The sequence below is a fragment of the Elgaria multicarinata genome, chromosome 10, assembly GCF_023053635.1.
Source record: "Elgaria multicarinata webbii isolate HBS135686 ecotype San Diego chromosome 10, rElgMul1.1.pri, whole genome shotgun sequence".
NCBI classification, from domain to species: Eukaryota; Metazoa; Chordata; class Lepidosauria; order Squamata; family Anguidae; genus Elgaria; species Elgaria multicarinata.
In genome coordinates this window covers 23,614,709-23,637,406 of record NC_086180.1, presented here as the reverse complement: position 1 = coordinate 23,637,406, position 22,698 = coordinate 23,614,709, and the positions used below count along the sequence as shown (strand labels likewise).

Genomic DNA, 22,698 nt, shown 5'->3' with positions numbered 1-22,698 from the left:
GCTGCTGAATGCCTAAGAGAAGAGAAAGGTCTTAACTTGGCACTGAGAAGATAATAACGTTGGTGCCAGGCAGGCTTTGTTGGGGAGATCATTCAATAATTGGGGAGCCACTACTGAAAAAGCCCCCGTCTCCCTTGTTGCTGCCTTTCAAACCTCTCTTGGAAGTAAGTGTTGAAGTAAGATACAACTACCAGTCCCGTTGGCTTCTGGGAAATGAGAGGGTGGGGGACACTGTCTTGCCCTTTGCCTGAGGCAACAAAATGGCTTACGCTGGCCCTGGGGCTATAGACCATATATGTAGTATATATGTGTATGTGTGTTTTAAAAAAAACGTTTTTGGAAGTATCTTAATGATTGGGCATATGCTGAATTTTCTCATTTTTCTAATAATCCATGTGTACCCAGAAACAAATGTGTGCATCAAATTTCAAATTTCTAGCTAGCTAAATTTGGAGTGTCTTAACCTTTTAGAGAACACTTCATATCTCCCATATTTGCACATTTTTTCTGAGTAATGGGCTACGCCTTAAATTTCACCATTCTCAAATAGGAGGCTCAAATGTCTGCTTTTCACTTTTTTCAATAAATAGATGGTGGTATTTTTTATTACGTATATGTTAAACCTAAACCTAAAATATCCTAATAATGTTGATACCCCTGTAGCTGAGTTAGTCAGTCCCATGAATATTTATGTCTACGTGTGTGTGTGTGTGTGTGTGTGTGTGTGTGTGTGTGTATTTTAGACATGCAAAGAGTGACATGTTTGTGCTACAGTCAGCCTTGACATCAAGCAATAGTGTACATATGTGAATAAGCCATCAAAGATTAAAAAACACAGAGACAAACAGGGTTGTCAAATTATCCAATGTCTCCTTAGAGACACATTTTCTAATGGAAGCAGTTTGCACGTTTAGCGGGACATCACACTATGATTAGATATCATGCCATCATGTCAGTCCCAGCCATATACACTGAGCTCATATGTTCCACCATTTATATGGAAGCAAGATGAGGATATGTCCATTATATGATCCTACAGAGAAAGAGAGAGAACAAGCTGTGCTATTTGTATAGCTCATTCAGATATAATTACATTTTCAAGCTGGAGTTTTAGAAGTAAGGATTTAGATTGAGCTATTTAACTAGAGAAGACTTCCCCAATCTGGGTTCCTCCAGAGGTGTTGTAGTCCATGCTGAGTGGGGATGATGGGAGTTGAAGTCCATCCCCTCTGGATGACACCAGATTGGAGAAGGCTGAACTTCAGAAAATTTGAATTTGATAGTCATCAAAAGTCAAAATGCTTAGCTGTTGACAGTGGAGACTGGTGGATCCGATGTCAGTGGGGCAGTGAATCCACTATGGATTTCAGTCAGAACCAGTCAGAACTCTAAAGGAGCTATCAAAGGTGCTGAACTTCCTTGGGTAGCTCCTTTAGACTTCTGGCTGGTTCTGAGTGTGACCCAGAGCAGATTCACTGCCTTGCGAATCAGTGAATCAGCCACCAGCCACCAGCCACCAGCGGCTATAGAGAATCCAAGGACTTTATCACAGTAGGGCTGTAGGCTTGGGATAGTGGGTCAGTGGCAAGCTAGAGCTAGACCTTGGGCCAAAGTCCAAAGCTCTACAGCCTAGGATGGTCCAAATGACCACCCAGAGAATGGCAGGACTTGAGAACATCAGGCCAGAAGAAGCAAATTCTGTTTTATGCTTCTAGTCATGCTGGTGCTATGACTGGAGTTTAAAATGCAAAATTGCACATGCTCAGAGAATTTTCTTTGATAGGATTGTCATTTTCGCTATTAGAATATAACATATCAGGAATGCAAGACCATTTTTAAAGCATGAAATGGCCACTGGTGTTAGGGAGAGAAATGTTGCTTGTGTGCAGCTTCATAACTGAAGAAATACACATAACCACCTAAAGGGGTTAACCATAAGACCATAAAGTCCAGAGTCTTTTGTCTGGAACTCCCCTCTCTGGTGCCACTTGTAGCCTCACAAATAAGATTCCAAAGTCTAGGGGGTCACTGCCATAAAGGCCCTGCTTCTAGCTGATTCTGCAAGCACAAAGCAAGAAGCCATGAGAGCTACCAAGTTGGTCAGCCCTCAGTTGGTGCATGGGCTCTGGTAGGGAAAGTCTGTCCTTCACATGTGTTCCCATCTAAGGCTCTAATCATACGCATACTCATCTGGGAAGAACCCCATTGAACAGTGGGACTTATTTCAGCATAGCCATGCATATGACTGGGCTACAAGTATCCTATTCCACACACTTTGCTTGGCAAATGGCATTTTCTTAGGGGCAGAATATTCCAATTCACCATATGAGTGAGTCCTCATGAACAAAACTAAAAAAAACAAGTTGTACAATATTATGTCTGCTTTGGTTGAATATTCTCTTCTTTTTCTTTTTTAGCAGATTTAAAACCGAATGGAATGGCTTATTCCAACTGAGAAAAGGCACTGCAGCATGTAGTAGCATGTGGCACACCTGCTGAAGAACCACAGGGCATGTTCCACACCTGTTTATTTCCCCACTATGTCACAACCCCAAGGCTCTATAGTAAACTGCAGGTGCTATAACAGAACCCTGGCCATGTTGTTGAGTCCTAATGCGGGTACACTGTTGCAAACATATTCTTTACTTATGCAAAATGATCCTCTCATTTGAGTTTTGGGGTGACTTGATATTGGCAAGGGGCTTATTTATGGCTTTTGTAGGGTAGCTGCAAAAGAGAACAGAGATTTGCAGGGAAATTGCTTGTGCTCATTTATAGGAAAAGATGCAAATGTAGAAAGAATTGCTATAATTTCAACAAGTGGTGCCGAACTTTTTTTCTGCCTGAGAGCCAAATTCCAATTTTTGAGAAGCATTCAGAAGCCGCAGTCCAGTAGTGAGTGTGGCTAAAGGCTAAATGGAGGAGCCCAAAAATAGCAGCATAGTTTAGCTTAAAGCTCTTACTGACAGTAAGTAAGCCTTAGGAGAGGCATTTCAAACTTTTAGAATAGGGGAAAATGGCACAACAGCTGGAAAACCACCAAATGGGAAGATGTGGTCATGTAGGAAGCCCCAGGGAGGAGATTGGGAGACCAAGAGGGTCAAATATGGCCCCTGGGCCTGAGACCCTGCAACCATGATTTAAATTGCTGGGGAACATGGGTGGGAGGGTGCTGTTGCAGTGGGTCCTACTTGTGGTTCCCAGGTAGACAGCTGGTTGGCCACTGTGGGAACAGAATACTGGACTAGATGGACCCTTGGTCTCATCCAGCATGGCTTTTCTTATGTTTTTAAAATGGTAATGCAATACATCTCACCATAGAGGGAAGACTATGGCCAGGTAAGCTGTGTACCTGCCCAGTGTCATGTCCAGCTGCTAAATATTGATGGGCCACTTCAAGAACCTTGCTCTTCCTGCTTAAGCTTCTTTATCTTTAAACTGGACTTGGACTGGACAGTTCTTCAAACAGAGGATACATTCAAAATAGAGGACTGTACATCGAATGTCGTCTGCATCCTTAGGTGACCAGTCCTTGAGTACAGTGCAGGCTCCAGGTTTTTGAGAGCTCTTGGGCAATACACCCTCAATGCCCCCCTCCCTCAGTGAAGCCACCTGTTCCAACACCATTGTCACTAGCTGCTGTTGTTCCTCATCCTCAGTCTCATCATTGCCATCACCTGTGGGCTCGACAGGCAGAGCGAAAATCGCTAGTGGCATCTACTGCTCCGCCTTCTCACCACCACTATTGCCTGGGCCAGGGCAAGAGGCAAGTAAACATGCACGTCTCAATGATGAAGAGAAGAGAAACTCCAAGAGGCTGCTGCCAGTAGGCTCTGGTTGCAGTGTGGGCCCTCAGCCGGTGCCCAACCATGCCTACCTCTCCTTGATGTCTGCCCTGCTTCAGTATTAACATTTTCCTAAAGATTTGCCTCGTGCTTAACAGGAATGCACCGCATACCGAAGTCCACAGTTAACTTCTAATGAAAAACAATGAATCAGAAACATTCAATGGGCCAAGCAAACGCTGTCCAACTCCAGCCTGCCACATGCCATATGTTTCAGAACCATCTTGCCAAGCTGCTGAGCCAGAAGCTTTACTTATCAGTGGGCTTGAAAGCCAAAAGCAGTGTAAGGCTGTCAGAGACAGCTGTATGTTCTCTGTCTATGGGTGTGGGTGTGGGTGTGTGGGTGTGGGTGTGGGTGTGGGTGTGAGTGGAAGTAACTCTTTTGCCATTCACTGTTACAGACAGCACACACAGACAAAAGGACCTGGGCTCATATGCAGGATATCTGAAGGGAGCCCCTTGATTAACCTTGAGATTAATCTCCACAGCCTGGAGATTCTCAATCCAAGTTTTAGCAGCTTCTCCCATTTTTTAATGCGTAATGCAGAGTTAGTAGCAATCACAGTAGCAAGTGGGAAGCAGGCAATGAGATAATTTTTTTTATCTGCCTTATCTCTGTTACAAAGCTAACCAAATCTTATGAAGCTCTTTCAAATGCCCCACTACACAAGGAAGACATGTAGTTATGTTAGGATTGCATTTACAGTTAGCTCCATTTTCCTTAAATCATATCGTTAGGGGGAAAGCACTAAAGGTCTCCTCCTCTCTAGTTTATTGTTTGCTGTTGAATCTCTTTGCTTTCATCTTTGTCTGCAAAATTAATTGGGATTTTGCCATTTTCTTTGACAGGAGCAGAATTGAACCTAGTTTTCTTTTTTTCTTTTTTAGCATTTGTGCTCGCTCTCTCCCCCCCCCCCCCCATATGCTGTATTGCGTTGCTAATTTTCTTTTCCTTTCTGAGATTTTATTTTCATTTTTTTCCAGTGACATCTTTTACAAGGCAAGGCTTTTGCCTTGTTTCCCTGTCCCCTCTTGCTGCAAAATGCATTATGAGTTTTATTAAATTCTAGAATAACTAATTACAAACTCTATGTAAACCAGATGCCACTAGGCTGTTTGGAAAGGGTGCAGAAGTATTGTTCCACAGCTAAAAAAAAAACAAGATTGAGAAGAGTTTTCCTCCCTCTTGAGGTGGAGCAGCAAGTCGCACCCTGTCCTAAGTTAAAGAGCAGTGGATCCAAGGCTGGCCAAGTTATTTTGGCTCCTGGAGGAGAAAATCCACCTTTCCCATTCTCTGGTAGTAAAAATACAATGGGTTGGATTGTGCAACTGGGCCAACCCTTGCAGTTTTCCCACCTCTCTTCCCCAAGGCAGCTCCTACAGCCCCCTAAAATACTACACAGAAGGTTGGAGGACCCTGCTGAATGAAGTACGGTGTAAAACAAGGAGAGGAGGAATCCCTGAAAATCAACGAAGCACCTTCTATGAGCATCCGTAGTTTTTAGGAATATAAGAACCTAAGAAGAGCCCTGCTGGATCAGACCAAGGGTCCATCTAGTCCAGCATTCTGTTCACATAGTGGCCAACCGGCTGCCCATGGGAAACCCACAAGCATGACTTGAGTGCAACAACACCCTTCCTTTTCAGGCATCTCCTCTCACTTTCACCCTTTGCCACAGCCTTCCCCATTCAGCAAGATCCCCAACCCTCAGTGTCACATTTCCAGAAGGCTGGAGAGTAGGGATGTGCTCCGCTTCTAATCGGACCGGCGAATTGGAAGCGGAGCGGGGGGCTTCGCCTGCCCTTAAGGCGGAGGCGAAGAGGATTGGGGGGCTGGCGGAGCGTGGCGAAGAGGATCGAGGTGAAGGCGGATCCTTCGCCTCAATCTGGAGCTCCGCCGGAAAGGTAAGTGGGGTTTACCGCTTGCGGCCCAGACTTCCTGGTTGAACCGCGGCTCAATTGAAGACGCCGACGGACCGTGGACGGAGGCAGGTAAGGCCCCCCTTCCCCTTGGTCCCTTACCGGGCTCTGCCGCCGTCGCCGCACGGGCGGCGATGGCGGCAGGGCCCGGTAAACCTCCCGCCCTCCTCTCCCGGCCTTACCTGGTGCCACTCCCCTCCACTGTGGAGCTCTGATTCGGAGCCGGAGCTCCGTGGCGAAGAGGAGCAGAGTATGGGCGGAGCGGGCCAACCCGAAATTTTCGGATCGGCCCGCGGGGCGGAGCGGGGGTCCGTGCACACCCCTACTGGAGAGGCTGCCATGGGGAGGAGGGGGTGGGGAAGTCTGCTTCCATCAGCCCAGTTGAACTCCCATAAATCTGGATGTAACCCAATAATAACATATTAAATAACCAGCCATTTGCTGCCCTTTCATGACACCCCAAATCAGCTGCCTGAAACAGCTGGTTGCTAACCCTGTCTCTGACAAAAGGATTTACCTGTAGCTTAAGATACACCAGTTAATAATAACATGTACATGCTTTTCATCCTTGGGTTTCCGGTTCCTGAGAGGATTTTGTTTTGTTGTTTTACAATGAAGCTAGTAAAAACAAAAACAAAAACACTGCTCCAAGTCCAAAAGGATGGAGGTAAGGTGCCCTCCTCCTCTTCTGGTAGGGAGTCACTTGGGATAGGCTTCCAAAGAGATGAAATCAGTAAATCATGCCAGTCATGTAGGTCAGGGTTGGGGAATGTGAGGTCCTCCAGATGTTGTTGCACTGCAGGTCCTATCTTCCATCCATTGGCTATCATAGCTAGGGATGGTTGGAGTTCCAGTCTGATGTCAACAGGATAGCCACACTTTCCAGTCTGATGATAAAACGATAGCCACACTTTCCTGTTATCAGCATATAAGTATGAGGGATATGTCCACTTTCTTCTCTTCCCTCTTCTTTAGGGAAGATCAGGAATATTCCCCCTTTAAAGGGCACAGTACTAAAGATTTCTTCCTCCCACATTTCAATGTGAAGATCCTACATAAACAACAGACGTTCTATTAGAAGCCTGTGATCAGGGCTCGAACTCTCTGGTATAAACGGAACAAACACTTGTACATTCCCTAAAACAATTCACATCGTGTTTCTCCCACGAGGGCAAGCTCTTTGGTCAGCACTTCCTGTTATCATCCTTAGCACCAAGCACAGCAATGATGACTTCACATTCCACTATCCATTACTCAGGCCTTGCTCATCCTGTGCCTAGTACTAATTATCACACACGCACACACACATTTCAAAGACGGAAAGTGGTTTACCAAAGCCCTAAGGAAATACCCTGTGTCAGTTTGAGTCAAATTCTGCCTGGAGCCAACTGGTCCATCTGGCCCGCGCTCTTCATGTCATTTTAGTTGACTTTATGCATATTAATTCACTTGAGGTCCCGAAGCAGGAAAAGCTCACAAAACCTTCCAGACCTGATTGAGGCAGACAGTTTCCAGGAAACTGGACTTTGGGTCTCTATTGCAAGGCATTCACCATAGACCTCTGAGAGCTTCTTCAGACATTGCATCTTCTTTACACTTGTGATGTAAGATTTTTCTCACTTTTCTCCCTCATTCAGTTCTTTCTCCTTAGCTTCTCTTCCTCCTACTCTATCACCAACTGATTTTTCTTCAGCCCCTTTCACAATATTCTGTGTCTGTCCTTTCATTGGCCCAACACTCTAAGACCTCGCAAGCATAAGCATTACATGTGCATACATATATATTGTGTCACATATTACATTAAATGCACAGTGTGGAGGCATATGTACCCATTTGCCTCATGCCTCTCCCTTCCCGAGTTGCCCATAGCTTGAGCTCTGAACTATACTGAAGTTTCAAAACTTTCTGCATATCCACATTGCACAAAATAAAAATAAGTAAAATCAATCTGGTAGATAATAAGACTTACACTATGGTATTCTTATATGAGAATTGAGTATGGAATAATATTCCATGTAGTACATAATAATACATCTGGGATTATTTTGCTTATTTTGTTTAGAAAGGGTAGACATGATAGAAGTGTACAAGATTATGCATGGTGTGGAAAATGTGGATAGAGGGACATTATTCCCCTTCTCTCAAAATGCTAGACACCAGGATCATCTCATGAAGCTGACTGGTTGGAGATTCAGGATAGATTAAAGGAAGTATTTCTTCACACAACACATAGCTATGGAATTCACTATGGAATTCATTTCCACAAGATGTAGGGCTTCTTTGGATTAAGGGGAAATCATGTTGCCTGCTGGGGCTTTGCTTCCTGCTTCTCTTGCACAATTGTAATGGGCTACATTACACAGGCAGAGAGGGGTGATGACATTATCTATAACTGAAAACTTCCCCTCCTCTCTTTGCTCATAGCCTTGAATGGGACAGTGCCCTCTAATGGGTGCTTTGTAGCATAACTTTTGCAGGACATGGTATGAAATCCTGTGGTATTTCAGAAGAACCAGGATGTCCGGGTGTAGAATGGAATAACCAGTGGATAGCAAAGTTGCAGGAGTTTGATGACATCGTCAAATGGAGCCACAAACTTCTGTGAGTGGCCAGTCACAAGTGTGCTTTATTTCGCCTCATGTGAAGAGCCCCATAGTGATGGCCACCAACTTGGATGATTTTTAAAGGAACGGGAAAAATTCATGGAGGACAAGACTAGTCCTGATGGCCTAGTCAATAGCAACTAGTCCTGATGGCCATATGCTGCCTTCAGTAGCAGGGGCAGTGTGCTTATGTAGACCAGGTGCTGGAGTACATGGAGCTTGGTGCCCAATTGGTGCTCATTTCCTGCTTATGAGTTTCCCATGGGCAGGTGGCTGGCTATTGTTTGAACAGAATGATGTACTAGATGGATGCTTAGTTTGACCCAGCAGAGCTTTTCTTATGTTGTTATGCAAGGAGGGGAGGGAATGACGTAATAGTTAAGTCTTTCCCTGAATCTACTCTTCCTTTATGTCATTGTACTCATTGTTACCAGTACTCCAGCTCAAAAATATGAACTGTGTCTCCTGGTAGAGATCTATATTGATATTGTACACAGGCTAATGTGAAGTCATCAGTCTTTGTCATTCTGCAGATTTTTGTATTCTTTTGTTTTGTTTTGCATGTATGCGTCTTCCTTCGAGATTCTGTTGCAACGATATCACATGTTCTGACCAATCAAAGCACAAGGTATTATACCTTGGAAAATGTGATACTTGGAAAATGTGATACAGATAGCTATTGTGTAATCATTAGAAAGAATGTGATTGTTCACGTTTCATGGAAGCTGGATATTTGACCATGCCGGCATATGAAAATGGAGTTGTACAGTCCTGGGAGAGAAGTGTAACTTTAATAAATAAACATTTCAATTAGCCCTAACTTACCCCATACAGCCTGGTCCTGTGCAAAAGAATCAGACATACAACCCCCTCAGCTTGTGCCCATTTTTCTTCCCCAATAAAGAATTATATTATAAGACTATAATAAAAACAGAAATGGATGTGACAGATAAAACAGAAGCATTGGATAATAATAATAATAATAATAATAATAATAATAATAATAATAATAAATACTTCCCCAAACAGGAAGAGTTTTGCTATCCAATGAAGCAGCATAAGAGGCTGGTTTTAATTATTATTAGCTACCCCAAGGGGGTGCATAATGCCAGAAATTCAAGATATACATTTTCATAAAAATAAAATAATTTTTTTTGGGGGGGGGAATCTGTAGAGCAGTCATTAGCTTGTGCTTACCCAATGACCTCTGCTCCAGTGACAACAGGATTGTGTCATATTCATCAAACTCTTCTTACATTCGCAAAGTAATTCACATGCATTGTGTTGTAACCAATATTAGTCCTGCTTAAAGTAGACCCATTGAAATGAAGGGGACTTCATTTAGTTAGCATCTAGTGAGTCTGTGGCTGCCGGGAGGCTTGAAATTCCAGTCCAAATCTTAATTATTCCAGTACACCAGGTCTCTTTCCTTCCACAAAGACACCCATACCCTACCTACCTACACCTTCAAACAGCTATATGAAATGCAACAGTTTTCCATGCTGTGGAAGGGAGCATTACATGTTGGATTTGTGATTGTAAAGACACTCTTGAAAGCACAGGAGCCCTTCCAGCAGGAGGAGGAGGGGGGGAGGGGGAGGAGGAGGAGGAGGAGGAGGAGGAGGTTTTTATACTGTTGTTTTTATGTTTCTGGTGGTTTTTAAATTTTGTATACTTTTTAATGTTTACCATTTTTAACTGTTGTAAACCGCCCAGAGAGCTTCAGCTATGGGGCGGTATATAAATGTAATAAATAAATAAATAAAGGTCTTACCACCTCTTCTTTCTGCCCCACCCCCCACCCCATGTAAGCATCTTCCCAGGAGCTTCTTTCCCAGCAAATGCAAGTTTCTCTTCCTCCTTCCCCATTCTAGTCGCTATTTATGATCCCTGCGTTCTACTATCATCACTTGAAGTGCACCACAGACAGTTCATCAGTCCGTCAACTGAGCCAAACCTCTTGTGGACATGGCAAAGCCATTCCTTTCACAGAATCCAATCCGGGTTTTGTAGATATCCTGCAGAAAGCAAAACTCCGTTGGATTGGGGATGGGCAAAGTGCCTTTGCCAGGGCAATATCTTGGCTCCTGTATTTGGGACAGTGCAGACTGGTGGCTCCAATGTCAGTGGAGCTGTGGATCCACTCTGGGTTTCAGTCAGAACCAGCCAGGACTCTAAAGTCCAAGGGGCTATCCAAGGGGCTGGATCCATTTGGAGATTAGAGTTCAGCACTTTGGATAGCTGCTTTAGCGTTCTAGCTGCTTCTGAGTGAAACTCAGAGCGGATTCACAGCCCCACTGACATCGGAGCCACCAGCCTCCACTGGGCTGTGTGTGGCGTGGTGGGAATCACTCTCTCTCTCACTCTCTCACTCTCTCTCAACACACACACACACACGTCCAGCTCTCATGTTCGCTCCGCATCCCCTGGCCCATGTGCCTGTGCACACACCTCCCGGCAAAGAAGCGATCTACACGGAATAGTCCGGGGCTTTGGATCGCAAGAGGATGAGGCGTCAGCGTCTTTCGTGCCTGGCACGAACTCCGGTCCTCTGGATTTGTCATTTCACCTTGCCAGATCGTGCTGGGCGAAAAAGGACTGGATGTTGCAGAGCGAATCCACTTCCTTTGGCCTGGCGGGATGGAGAAGGGGAGAATTTTAAGAGCTCGATGCTGCTGCTTTTACCTCCATCCAGGCGCAGTTCAAAACAAGCCTAACCCCTGGGCTTGGGGGTTTGCCCTAAAGAGCGTTCCGCCCTCCCTAAATCCGCACCCACCCCCCACTTCATGGACAAGATAGATAGATAGATAGATAGATAGATAGATAGATAGATAGATAGATAGATCGATAGTAACGCACGCCTTTTAAATTCAATTCCATTCTAGGTAGAAAGAGAAAAGACACAAAGCAAGCAAAAACAGTCTGCTGAACCATTTTGAAGTGCAGAAAAACAACACACACGTGTTTTGTTTTGTTTTTTGAACTTCACTCCACCAGGCGGAATATCACTATCTGCTGGCCATCGCCTATTGCATTTTATTTTTCTGGTATGAAAAAGGCAAGTTCAAAATATGTCTTGATGTTTCTTCTCCGGGACATTCTTGCCTACGACTATTCCCTTCGTTGCTTGCACTAGGGTCTAGTTCAGTGGAAGCTGTTGGCTCTGTTTTCGGTGGGGCTGAGAATCCATTCTGGGTTTCAGTCAGTACCGGCCAGAATTCTAAAGGTGCTATCCAAGGTGTTGAATCCGTTTTGGGGCCAGGGTTCAGTACCTTGGGTAGCTCCTTTAAGGTTCTGGTTGGTTCTGACTGAAGCCCAGGATGGATTCACAGCCCCACCGAAATCCGTGCCACCAGCCTCCACTTGCCTAGTTTGACTGCAAGATTGTCGAGTATGTAGTAGATTTTTTAAAACAACAACACCTTATTTCGACTGGGTGCCTTTAGAAGTCATACGAGAACTAATCAATATATACATAGTCACATGAAATGGGGTTCATTCCTTTTCCTTCCAATTTAATTTCCATCCACTATAACTCCCAGTTGGCTGGATTCTAGAAAGAGAGATTCCCTTTGGGATCTCATATTTAACCGTGAGCCTGTTGTATCAAGAGAAGTAGAATGTTTTGCCTTTATCTATTAACAGCACAATCCTTACATGTCTACTCAGAAAGAAGCCCCACTGACTTCAATTTGACAAGCTCTGGGTAAGTGTGCAGGGACTTTATTCTCTGAAGGAACATCCCCTCCAACTACTAGGCAACACTATCCTATTTGGCTTCTGTTGACTTTTAAAAAATCTAGCACACCATCTAAAATTATCTTCTCTACTGTGGCACCCCGGCTGTGGAATGAGCTCGCTAGAGAGGCTTGCCTGGTATCTACGTTATACTCTTTTCGATGCCAGGTGAAGACATTTTTATTTTTCTGGTATTTTAACACTTTGCCATCTTAGTCTTAACTTTGCTGTTTTAAATCTGTAGTTTAAATCTGCTGCTCGGTTTTATCCTGGCTGTGCTTTTATATTCTACCTTTATATTGTGTGTGTTTTTATCTTGTGTTTTGTTTTATACCTTGAATGGTATTTGATGGCTTTAATTTTTGTGAACTGCCCAGACAGCTACTGCTATTGGGCGGTATAGAAATGCAATAAATAAATAAAAATACATAAATAATCTCTAGCTTTGTTAATATAGAAATGGTTTAGTTCAGCCTTCCTCAAAGTGGTGCCCTCCAGATGTTTTGGACTTTGTCTCCCATGATCCCCAGCCACCATGGCCAATGGTCAAGAATGCTGGGAACTGTAGTCCAATACATCTGGAGGGCACTTGTGTTTCCCACCTACCAAGGAATCTGTGATGAAGATGGTTCTAAGTAACAGTTGGATTTTATATTTTCAAAAATGGGTGCTTAAGCATTATTATTTTTGTTTCTTCATCCCAGCAGTCCTTGGGAAAGTCATAGGTGTGACCCAAAACCAATACAACACCTGGTAAAGTCTAATTTGTCTCCTCCCACTTTCTATCTCATGACTAAAGACAGACTTCATGGCTTGTGTATCAGCCAATCTCCCCACATGCTTTACTCACCATCTTGCCTGATGAAGAGTTCTGAAGAACTCACACAATTTCACACCAGTTTGTGATTTGGAACTGGCCCTGACATGGATTTTGGCATTAGCCTTTGCAGTTTGCACATCTAGAACATGAAGAAGGTGTGTATTCCTCTGTCATTGTCATAACAGCAAGACTGTGCAATCTAGACACCAGAAACTTGGCATGCATACTAAGAGGACCCTCAGGGTTATTTAAAATGCATTAGTTGATTTTAATTAATTTAAATATGTCTGTGTGGACAAAGTCTGCAATAACACCTTTGGCCGGTAGAGGCAGACTTCCCCAACCAGCTCATAGGTTTACAATCCATACAGTTTGAAGCAGGGGAAGATTAGGCCAAGAGACCTATTAGATAAGATAAAAGCCTGCCTCTTCCCCACTGGACAGGAGAATGAGGTGGTCAGACCATTTCCTTAAGGGGCTACAGGACTGCACCTAGCAAGGGCTATTCCTCAGGTTGACAGTGTGCGTGACTTTACTCAGATGGGGAGGGGACGTGTCCAGGTCTCTGACCATTGTGTAGGTTTTATTGAAGTCCATGCTGTTTCAAACTATTTAGTCGGCCAAGGGACATAATTACATGCCTGCTCCCTCCCCACTCAGAGAAATGGAATGGAAAGACCATGACAGGAGACATGGCTAGGAGTGCCAACCGACATAGCTTTACTCAGACAATATATCCAGCTATAACAACTGCGTAAGTTTGCTTGCAGCCTTCACTGTATCAACATAAAGGCTGTTTCAATCTGTGCAAAGCTGGATCTATTTGCTAGTTAAAAATAACACCATTTAAAAAATTTTATAAACACTTTATTTGTGAACTTTCTAATAACAAATGTTCTCTGGGTAGCGTACAAACAGCTGAAAGAAATAAAGAATAATGAAAAAGTCCAAAGAGTCATTTGGCAGTGTGGTGTAGTGGTTAGCATGTTGGAGATCTGGGTTCTAGTCCCCCTCAGCCATGGAAGCTCACTGGGTGACTTGGGCCAGTCACAGACTATCAACCCAACCTACCTGAAAGGGCTGATGTTGTCAAGGGGGAATACAGATGAGGACCACCTTGGGTTCCTTGAAGGAAAAAGATGGGATAAAAATGCAATGAATGAATGAATATTTGGGCTCTCCTCTCTCCTTCCCACATACTAGAACACCCCTTTTCAGACCTCTGAGAATGCTTTTTTGATCTCAGAATGCAGCTGGCACAGTTCTTTTGGTGGCATCTACTTGGGGGGGGGCAGGGGGGGATCAGATTCTGGAGTCCCCACTCCGAGATCATAGCAGTGTCTATGGTCTCAGAGGGGGACTCTGAAAAATCCTATGATCTCTTGGACGTTCTCCCAGAACCATAGAATTGCTGTGTCGATAATATTTTTATTCTAAAGAACCAAAACACATCATTTCTATTCTTCTGCATGTGGAACAAAACTACGTATTGTGATTATGATCTGCTAATGTTGGATGTGTAAGAGGTCAAAAACAGAAAAGTGTGGTGTGCTGCAGAAAGAGACAAAGAGCAGCAGAAATATATACAGCAAACATCTTTTCCAACGTATGTGGCTTATAAGAGCTCACCTTGATCTTATGGGGATGCATACCTGCACTCAACCATATCATTTTCCACGTCTCTCTCTGGCAATGTTTTGTGAAACGAACACATAGTGTGTGATGTCATTGCATTCGGCCTTTCACCATCCTCCACTTCAGCTTCCCTGCTGCCATTTGCAGCAGGGAGGGAAATGCTGAACCCTTGGAGAAACCTGGCACCCTACAACTCCCATCATCAATTATCAGGGCTGAAGGGAGTTGTAGTCCAACACATCTGGAGTGCACCAGGTTGACTAGCCCTGTTCTATACTCATAAATGCTATCACAAATCCAAACCCACTTCACTTATATGTTTTTATTTTATGGTGGGCAACTTGTGGCCCTCCAGATGTCTTTGCCAGCAGCTCCCTTTACCCCTAGCTGACATAGCTGATAGTGAGCCATGATAGGAGTTGTAGGCCAAGACATCTGGAAGTTGCCCATCCCTATTTTACATTGAAAGGTTGTGAAAATACAAACCCTTTGATGGGCCCATTCAGAAGACACCTTAAACATTGGCTTTAACCATGGTGAATAAGGCCTTTTGCTTTATTCACCATAAAGCCATGGATTAAGGTGCCTTCTGAATGGGGCTGATATTCTTAATCTCTCTTCCAAGCTATGAACTTCAGTAGGTAGCCTTTTGCTATAGTATTACACACACTTGTTGGGGGCAAGTCTCATTGAACTCAAGCTTGCTTCTTTCTTTCTCATAAGGTATTCAGAGGATGTGGCTGCACTAGTTCTAAATCACAGCCAGCAACACACTCCTCAAATGCCAACCTCTCTGTACTTCAATAGGTCATTATTATTTGTTTATCCTTAAATGGTAGTGATGGGAGAAATGAACAAGCTAGTCTCACCATATTAGGGAAAAAGAAAAGAAAATTGATCTTATACAAAACTATTCATTATTTTCAGAATTATTAATGTTTTACACATGGTAAAAAGAAACACATGGGGCATTATATTAAAAAAAAAGAAAAGGGTGACAGCCATGTAGCCAATGAAGAGGAGAAACCCACTAATGACTAAAGGAGTCAACTTTTCAGTGCCTTTTCTTCATATGCTTCATTTGTTTAGTAGATCATCTTCAAACTTTGCTGGAATATGTTCTCCGCCCTTCCCAACAAAAATTCACCCATCCATTCAGGACTCATTTTTTATCCTACATTTTATTCAAATGTGAATTTTGTGGCAAAGATACTTTTGGTTGGTATCCCTTTAGCTAGAATTACAGGACAGCTAGAATCACAAAGACATGACCTCTAAGAAATAGTAATTGTAGGAGTGGGAAGTTCATATGGATAGTGCAAAATGGGGGGGGGGAAACTATCCTGCTCATCATACCTCACTTGGGGGCAAGTTCTTAACCAGCCACAACTTAACAAAACCGTACAAATGCCATCTGCCTGCTTCCAGACTACTAAGAGGATAAGAAGAGGAACCTCAAATGTTGGGTAGTCATGGGAGGTTCCGCGTTCAGAAACAGGGTGTGGGCTGCTTTCTGTCTTACACATCATGTTCCTAATTTTATGGGCTACTTGAGCAGAATTAAAAGTACTACATTCCAATGATCTGCATAACAAGCTTTTGAAGATTGCAAACAATTGTCCAATCGACAAATATTTGAACCTCTCTTAGCTCTACCTGTACTGTAAACAAAAGAAGCAACACAAAGAGTAATTGACCAGTTTAGACCTTTACTGAGTTGGACAAATCCAGTGGAGGCTGGTGGTTCTGCTTTTGGTGGGGCTGTAAATCCATTCTGGGTTTTAGTCAGAACTAACCAGAACTCTGAAGGAGCTATTCAAGGTGCTAGATCAATTTTGGTGATAGGGATAGCTTATCTAGAGTTCTGGCTAGTTCTGACTAAAACCCAGAATGGATTCACAGCCCCTCTGAAACCAGAGCCATCAGCCTCCACTGCAGAAATCACATTCTGCCATTATAACCAGAAATCAGTGGGCAGAAGGTGCTACAGCTTATACTCAAAAACAGCTCAACAGGTTGCTCTAAAACTTGTCAGTGTAGAAAAGCAGTTTGAGGATGAACCATGACAATTTTGAAGTAGAAAAGGTAGGAAACAGTATCGTTTAAATTTTGACAAGTGACCTCCAGCAGTTTGACAAGCATCATGTGTTTTCTTTGTCATAGATGTTACTGGGGTTAAATTGTATTGATTGTATTGGCTTATTTCTCAGTCTGTACGGCAACTTTCAGGAAACCATTTGATGCGTCAAGTCAGAGGGAAGGTCTAGTACTTGCTGTGCACTGGTAGTACCAAAACATGGTTGTAGTTTTTAGTTAAAATGTGACACTGACACACACACACCCAGCCAGCCCATTTTATCCCATGAGAGTTCATAAGGTCCTTCGCTGTACATGACTAGAATCATCTTGCAAGAGGGGTGGGGTAGAATGCAAGTAGGTGTGGCTGCTTACCAGGGAAATCACAGTGATTAAGGCCATAGTTTAAGGTGTCTTCTGAACCCGGCCCAGCTTTCTGGCTTAACCACCATGGTTAAAGCCATGGTTTAAGGTATCTTCTGAACAGTGCCAATGTCAGTTAAGGTTTTAGGCAGTTGGGACACAGTGAGGTTTTGTCTGAGAGGAAATACGGGCTGTGCTGTTAATTCTCCTTAAATAAACAAATGAGAAAATATTTATGATGTTATTTTATTGTACTGCAGGGGCAGGGAACCAGTATAACTTAAAAGTTAACACATTCTGAAGCCTGGTTTTCCCAGAGTTTTCCCTAACACCGCCACTCTCTAGGACTATACTGTACATGAAGCTATATTTCTTTACTGAAACTCTATGACTTCTTATTGAGAGACAAAGAGTAGTGTGCTTTCCTATGAGATATGGTCTCTTAAGAACTACACATTCCAGAGTTCCTTAGCTCATGCTTGCATTTTCTGTGCACTCACACGGAGCCACTTCTGGTGCTAAATTTACTGGCCCCAAAAGAAGAAGAAAAATCTTTTCAGCCCAGAAACTGCATAAATAAACTATCATTAATTTACAAGTTTATAAGCCTATCAGAGATTTATGCCACTGGGATTTTGTGATATTAAGATACATGCACAACAATATTTCTTTGTTAAAACAAATGGTTTTTTTAAGTGTATGTTAAAGTGCTTCTATGTGAAGTCTTACCCTTCTAAATGGTGTGTGAAAACCAAAACAGGTATTAATTTAAAGATTTACCTAGCAGCTGCATCTCTGTCTCTGTCTCTCTCTCCCCCTGCCCATTTTTACAGTACAGTTGATGCAGAGGTCCTCATCAGGATTGGTCCTTAGTGTTGCGGGTATGGGGGGCTTTTAAACCTCCCTCACTATCGGCTTAATTCAGATTGGGGGGGAGCATCTGCATTTTATGTTGCAAATAGTAATCCATAAAGCAAGCAGGCACAGGATTGGGTACATAGCAGGAGGGGTTAAGGGATAAAGCCCCCATAACACCACCCTCTCACTAGGGTCCAATCTGGATTGGGAATCCTGTACCTACTCCACAGTAAAAAAAAAAAATGAAAAAAAAATATGGTTGTGGATCCAGATTTCTTCTTATATATTTTGTTTGTTTGTTTTTCTATTCAATTTCTCATTTTCTATTTCAAGTATTGCCTGGTGAGAGAACTTTAAGCATAGGATCTTCAAAATATTAAATACAATTAATAGAACCCTTTTGGTTTAACATATTTTGTTAAGAACTCTGCATGTTTGCTCAAGCTCCAAAATGCTGTTAAGAGCTGTGCCCTTAACAGACATGTTATTTAGGCAATATGCATATTGCTCAGGCTAGTTGCAGTTTCACCACCACCTTGGGGCTGGATTGCTGTCCATGGCAGAATGATGGACCTAAGTCCCAGATTCACTGAAATAGACACGTGAAGTCTATGCATCTGAAGCTATTATTAACAGCTGTAATTTCCCAGCATTTTTGAGCTTGAGTGAACATGGAAAGCCCTTAACAAAACACACTGCACACAAAGGGTTTTTGTTAATTGAATAGTATATACAGAGCAAGTCAAGAAATTAATGCTTTCTTCTTCCTGCCTCAGTAAGCAAAGCCAATTGTTGTGCCAAGCAAGATTGCTAAGAGAATGAATGGGAACCAAGATGTACATTAGTTAAATCCACCCCTCCCACATCTTGAAACTGACGCAAGATCTCAGTGTCTGGCATGATCCCTGATGCCCACCTACCCTTGTTGATCACCTTAGGAACAGAGACCTCAGATTTGTGGCAATGTCTGGAATCCATTTGCAACATTTCATAGGTTTCTTGGTCTCGCTTTTGGTTTCCCAAATCTGGTAACTGTTTTTCTTCCTGGCGATACAACTGAAAATTAGCCTGCTCCCTGGACCACTTGCTCTGAGGGCCTACAGCAGGGATGCAAAAACTGAGACCCGGGGGTCTCACCTCATCCTTGGAATTTTACAGGTGGTCCAGATGGGGGTGAGTCTTCCACTCATAACCCCGTGTTTCCTACCTCTTCTTCCGTCCTTTCTCTTACCTTAGAAAACTGTTAAGAAAGAAAGATGCAATAACTTGCACACAATGCTTTCTCATTGGCAGTGGTAGGGGCCTTCCCCATGGAAGCCACCTCTGTGGGATGGGCAGCTCTCGTCTTGAGAATCATGGGTCAAAAACAGTTGGGTAGCTAAGCCCTCAAATACCTCTTGAGAACTGCCAGGAGACAGTACGAAGCCCTGTTATCTCAGGGAACATGGGGGTGTTGTGATGATGTGCATTTCCTCCTGCCTTAGCTGCAAGCAACCACATCAGGAGCCATGATATTGGACCCACTGCAGTTTGTGTCCCAGGGCTAGGGTGACCATGTGAAAAGGAGGACAGGGCTCCTGTATCTTTAACGGTTGTATTGAAAAGGGAATTTCAGCAGGTGACATTTGTATATATGGGGAACCTGGTGAAATTCCCTCTTCATCACAACAGTTAAAGCTGCAGGTGCCCTGCCCTCTTTTAAATCTGGTCACTCTAGTATAGCTCCTGCAGCTTTAACTGTTGAGATGAAGAGGGAATTTCTCCCGGTTCTCCATATATACAAATGACTCCTGCTGAGAGATTCCCTTTTCTATGCAACTGTTAAAGATGCAGGAACCTTGTCCTCCTTTTCATATGGTCACCCTACCCAGGGAGGGCTAGAGTGATTTCACTCCAAACTGGCCTCACCTGGAGTACTACTGCCGATTAGAACCCCCACTTTGCCGATAAGAAATCTGCTTCAGGGCACAGGGGGATCCGTTCCCGTCACCATACTCTCATTCCGAATACTCCCGGGGTTTGTCCTGTTGAGGACGACTGCGGCCCATCAAGCGACTCGTCCTCTAAGCGCTTGAAGCGGCTAGAGCAGGGAGGAGCCAGCTCCGTCCGTGATTCCAGCTCGGGTTTTGCAGGTGTTCCTGAGAAAGCGGAGCTCCATTGGCTACCGCGATGTGCCTTAGCCGGGGCTTCACTCCGCAGCTCGTGTACAACATTCGGGGGGGAAACGCAGAGGGGCTCGAGCGCGCCGGCTCTCGCTCTCTGGCTCCGCTTTGACGCACGCAGGCAGGCAGGCAGGCAGGCAGCGCCGCGCTGAGGGGCGCGTGCCTCTGCGGGGCTCCCTCGCCTCCCGGCTGAGTCCCTCGGGCCGGAGTTCGGAAGGATGCTGCTGGAGCCCGCGGCGCTTGGCCGCCCGCCCTCCCCCGCCTCTGCCATCTCCAGCTCTCTCAGACTTCTTGGCCAGACTATGAAATGACCATTCCTGTTCACTTCGCCGCCGCCTGGACGCCTTTCCTCCCGCTCCCGCCGCCGCGCGCAATTTGGGCGAAAGGGCGCGCAGCCTGCCAGAGGAGGAGCCCCAGCTGGGTTTATCGGCCAAGTCAAGGGGGCTGAAGCAAGGAGGGTCGGCGGGGGAAGCCCGCCTTTCGCAGGGGCGCCTTCCACACGCCGCTTTGCCCAAGTGAGCTGCGTGAGGCCGGCCGGGAGCCTCCTCTCCTGAGAGGCGGCGCAGCGCAGCGCAGCGCGTTTCTCTGGGGCGACTTCTCCTGCTCCTCCTTCCCTTTCGCCCTCCAGAAAAGTCGAGAGGGACCGGCCGCCGGGCGAGAGCGCGCGGAGAAGGTGGGGCTGCCGCTGCTGGACTTCGGGGGGTCTTTGGCTTTGGGCTTCCCGCCGCCCGCGAGCTCCCGCTTGCCCAGCAGCCATGGGGAAAGGGCTGGAAGCCGCCGCTGCCCGCTACGGACTGGGACTGGGATACTTACTGCAAATGGTCGTGTTGCCCGCCTTGGCTATCCTGAGCGCCAGCAGCCCGGGCTCGGCTGCGCAAGGTAAGGAGGCTGCCCTTCCTTTGCAGGCGTCGCCGCTGCTCTCGCCCGCTCTGCGCCTTGGAGCTCTTCAGGCACCTGGGCTGGTGCCTTCGCTGGCCGGCCAGGCAAAACGAGGCTGCAGCGAACGGCCTCCTTCTCACTCGCACCCTCCGTCCGTCCGTCCATCTTCCCTTAGACCCTTGCAGGGGCAGGTGATCCCCTCTCTTTGCCTCCACAGGTTAATTGAAAGAAGCAAAGAGAGGGATTTGGGGGAGGAGCGGGGAAGGGAGGAGAAGCATCCCTCGTGAGAAGGAGGACCAGGGCTTCGATGGGGCCACTTGCAGTCGCTTTTTCTGCCCAGGTGCCGCTCGCTCTCCTCCGGCATGTTTACTCGGAAGTAAGTCCCACCGCCGAGTTCAACGGCAGTCACCTCCCGAGCGAGGAGGGCGCCCCCGCTGGAACGGCCGCCTTGCAAGGCATCGCGCCTGGTCCCCGCACGGAAATGCGGCGTCTTCGGGCGTTTTCTTCGCTTCCACGTAGCTCCAGCTGGGGGAAAACTTAAAAGCACACGCGCAACCAAGGGGTTCCCCCTCTCCAGCGAAAGGGAGAGAAGGGAGCACACACATTTTTCTCCCGATCCGTTTTAAGGGGACACGAGGAGATCCGGGTTGTGACCCGTGTGGGTTTCTTGGAGCCGAAAAGTGTGGCGAGCCCGACCTCGCAGCCTCCTAGTGCTGCTGCTGAGCCCTTGGAAATGGGAACAGAGAAGGGGCTGTGAGCCTCCAGGAACCAAGAGGTCCAGGGGAAAGACAAAACTGGGTGGGAAGGTTGCACTACTACAGGCTAAGCACTTTAGGATTAACAGAGTCTAGCTGTGATGCTGGGCATGTGGCATCCGGTAGATACCTGGGAAAGAAGGATCCGTGGCCTTCTGCGTACCAGCTGGAGTTTGTTCACCTCTTCTTCTATCCCAGATGGTGCCTGTATGTGTGTGTGTGTGTTGGTATACAGCTGTTTGCACTTGGTGTGTAACTGAAGTGATAATAGTAGCCTGGCTTTCTTTTCTTGTTTATTTCTTCAGGCATTCTCCCCCCCCCCCAACTCTTAAATTAAAAATCTGTCACACACACTCACACACATTCCCTCAACTGATTTGATCACATTCATGTATGTTGTTCATATGAGGTCCAGCTCATTTACTCTCACCCAAATTGTTTGGTGGCACCTTAATACTACTGATAGGCGCATTGTTGCAGAAGTCTTTGCCACCAGTCTGTGTGCATGTTGTGTGATCTGCTGTAAAAAGAGACTACCCCTCTGGAATTTGTCTTTCAGCAGGAAGACTTCAAGGAGAGTGAGCTGTTGGCTTGTTTGAGGCAGCTCTAAACATGAGCCAAAGTGAAGCAGCCCCTTCAAGTGGCACGTTTTGGCAGCTGAAAAGGGTAGCAGAGCAGGAGAAAGACAGAGCTGACCCACAGGGCACAATCCAGTGGGGAAGCTGCCCTGTGCAGGTCTTATGGAAAAGGACAGGGGCTGTGTAACAGTGCAGTTCTTTCACAGATCCTGTTCATTTTAGTGAACTAAAGGTGAACTTTTCCATGAATAGTGCAGTAAATAATGGGGAGATGCACCATTTGGATTTTCCACATCAAACACTAAAATGTCTTGGGTAGAACCTGAAACAAGTATGCACTCCCTACTTGCTGAATATTTGCCTCTTCCCAGATATTCATATGCAAACAGTGCAATTAAAAAGACCATTTAAGTCAAAGAGAGGTGTTCTGTGGATCTCACTTGTTAGTCAATCTATATCCTGAGCA

The 22,698-nt window shown here is 45.2% G+C and overlaps 1 protein-coding gene across 2 annotated transcripts in view; it reads left to right on the top strand.

Annotated features, from left to right (window-relative positions):
- Window positions 1–20,705: 20,705 nt before the first annotated feature.
- UNC5C (unc-5 netrin receptor C) overlaps window positions 20,706–22,698 on the top strand; it is a 382,711-nt gene continuing 380,718 nt past the window's right edge. For both annotated transcript variants that reach the window (XM_063136050.1, XM_063136049.1), the window contains exon 1: window positions 20,706–20,899. In XM_063136050.1, coding sequence (XP_062992120.1) covers window positions 20,776–20,899 — 124 coding nt within the window. In that variant the 5' untranslated portion in view covers window positions 20,706–20,775. The remainder of the gene's footprint in view (window positions 20,900–22,698) is intronic.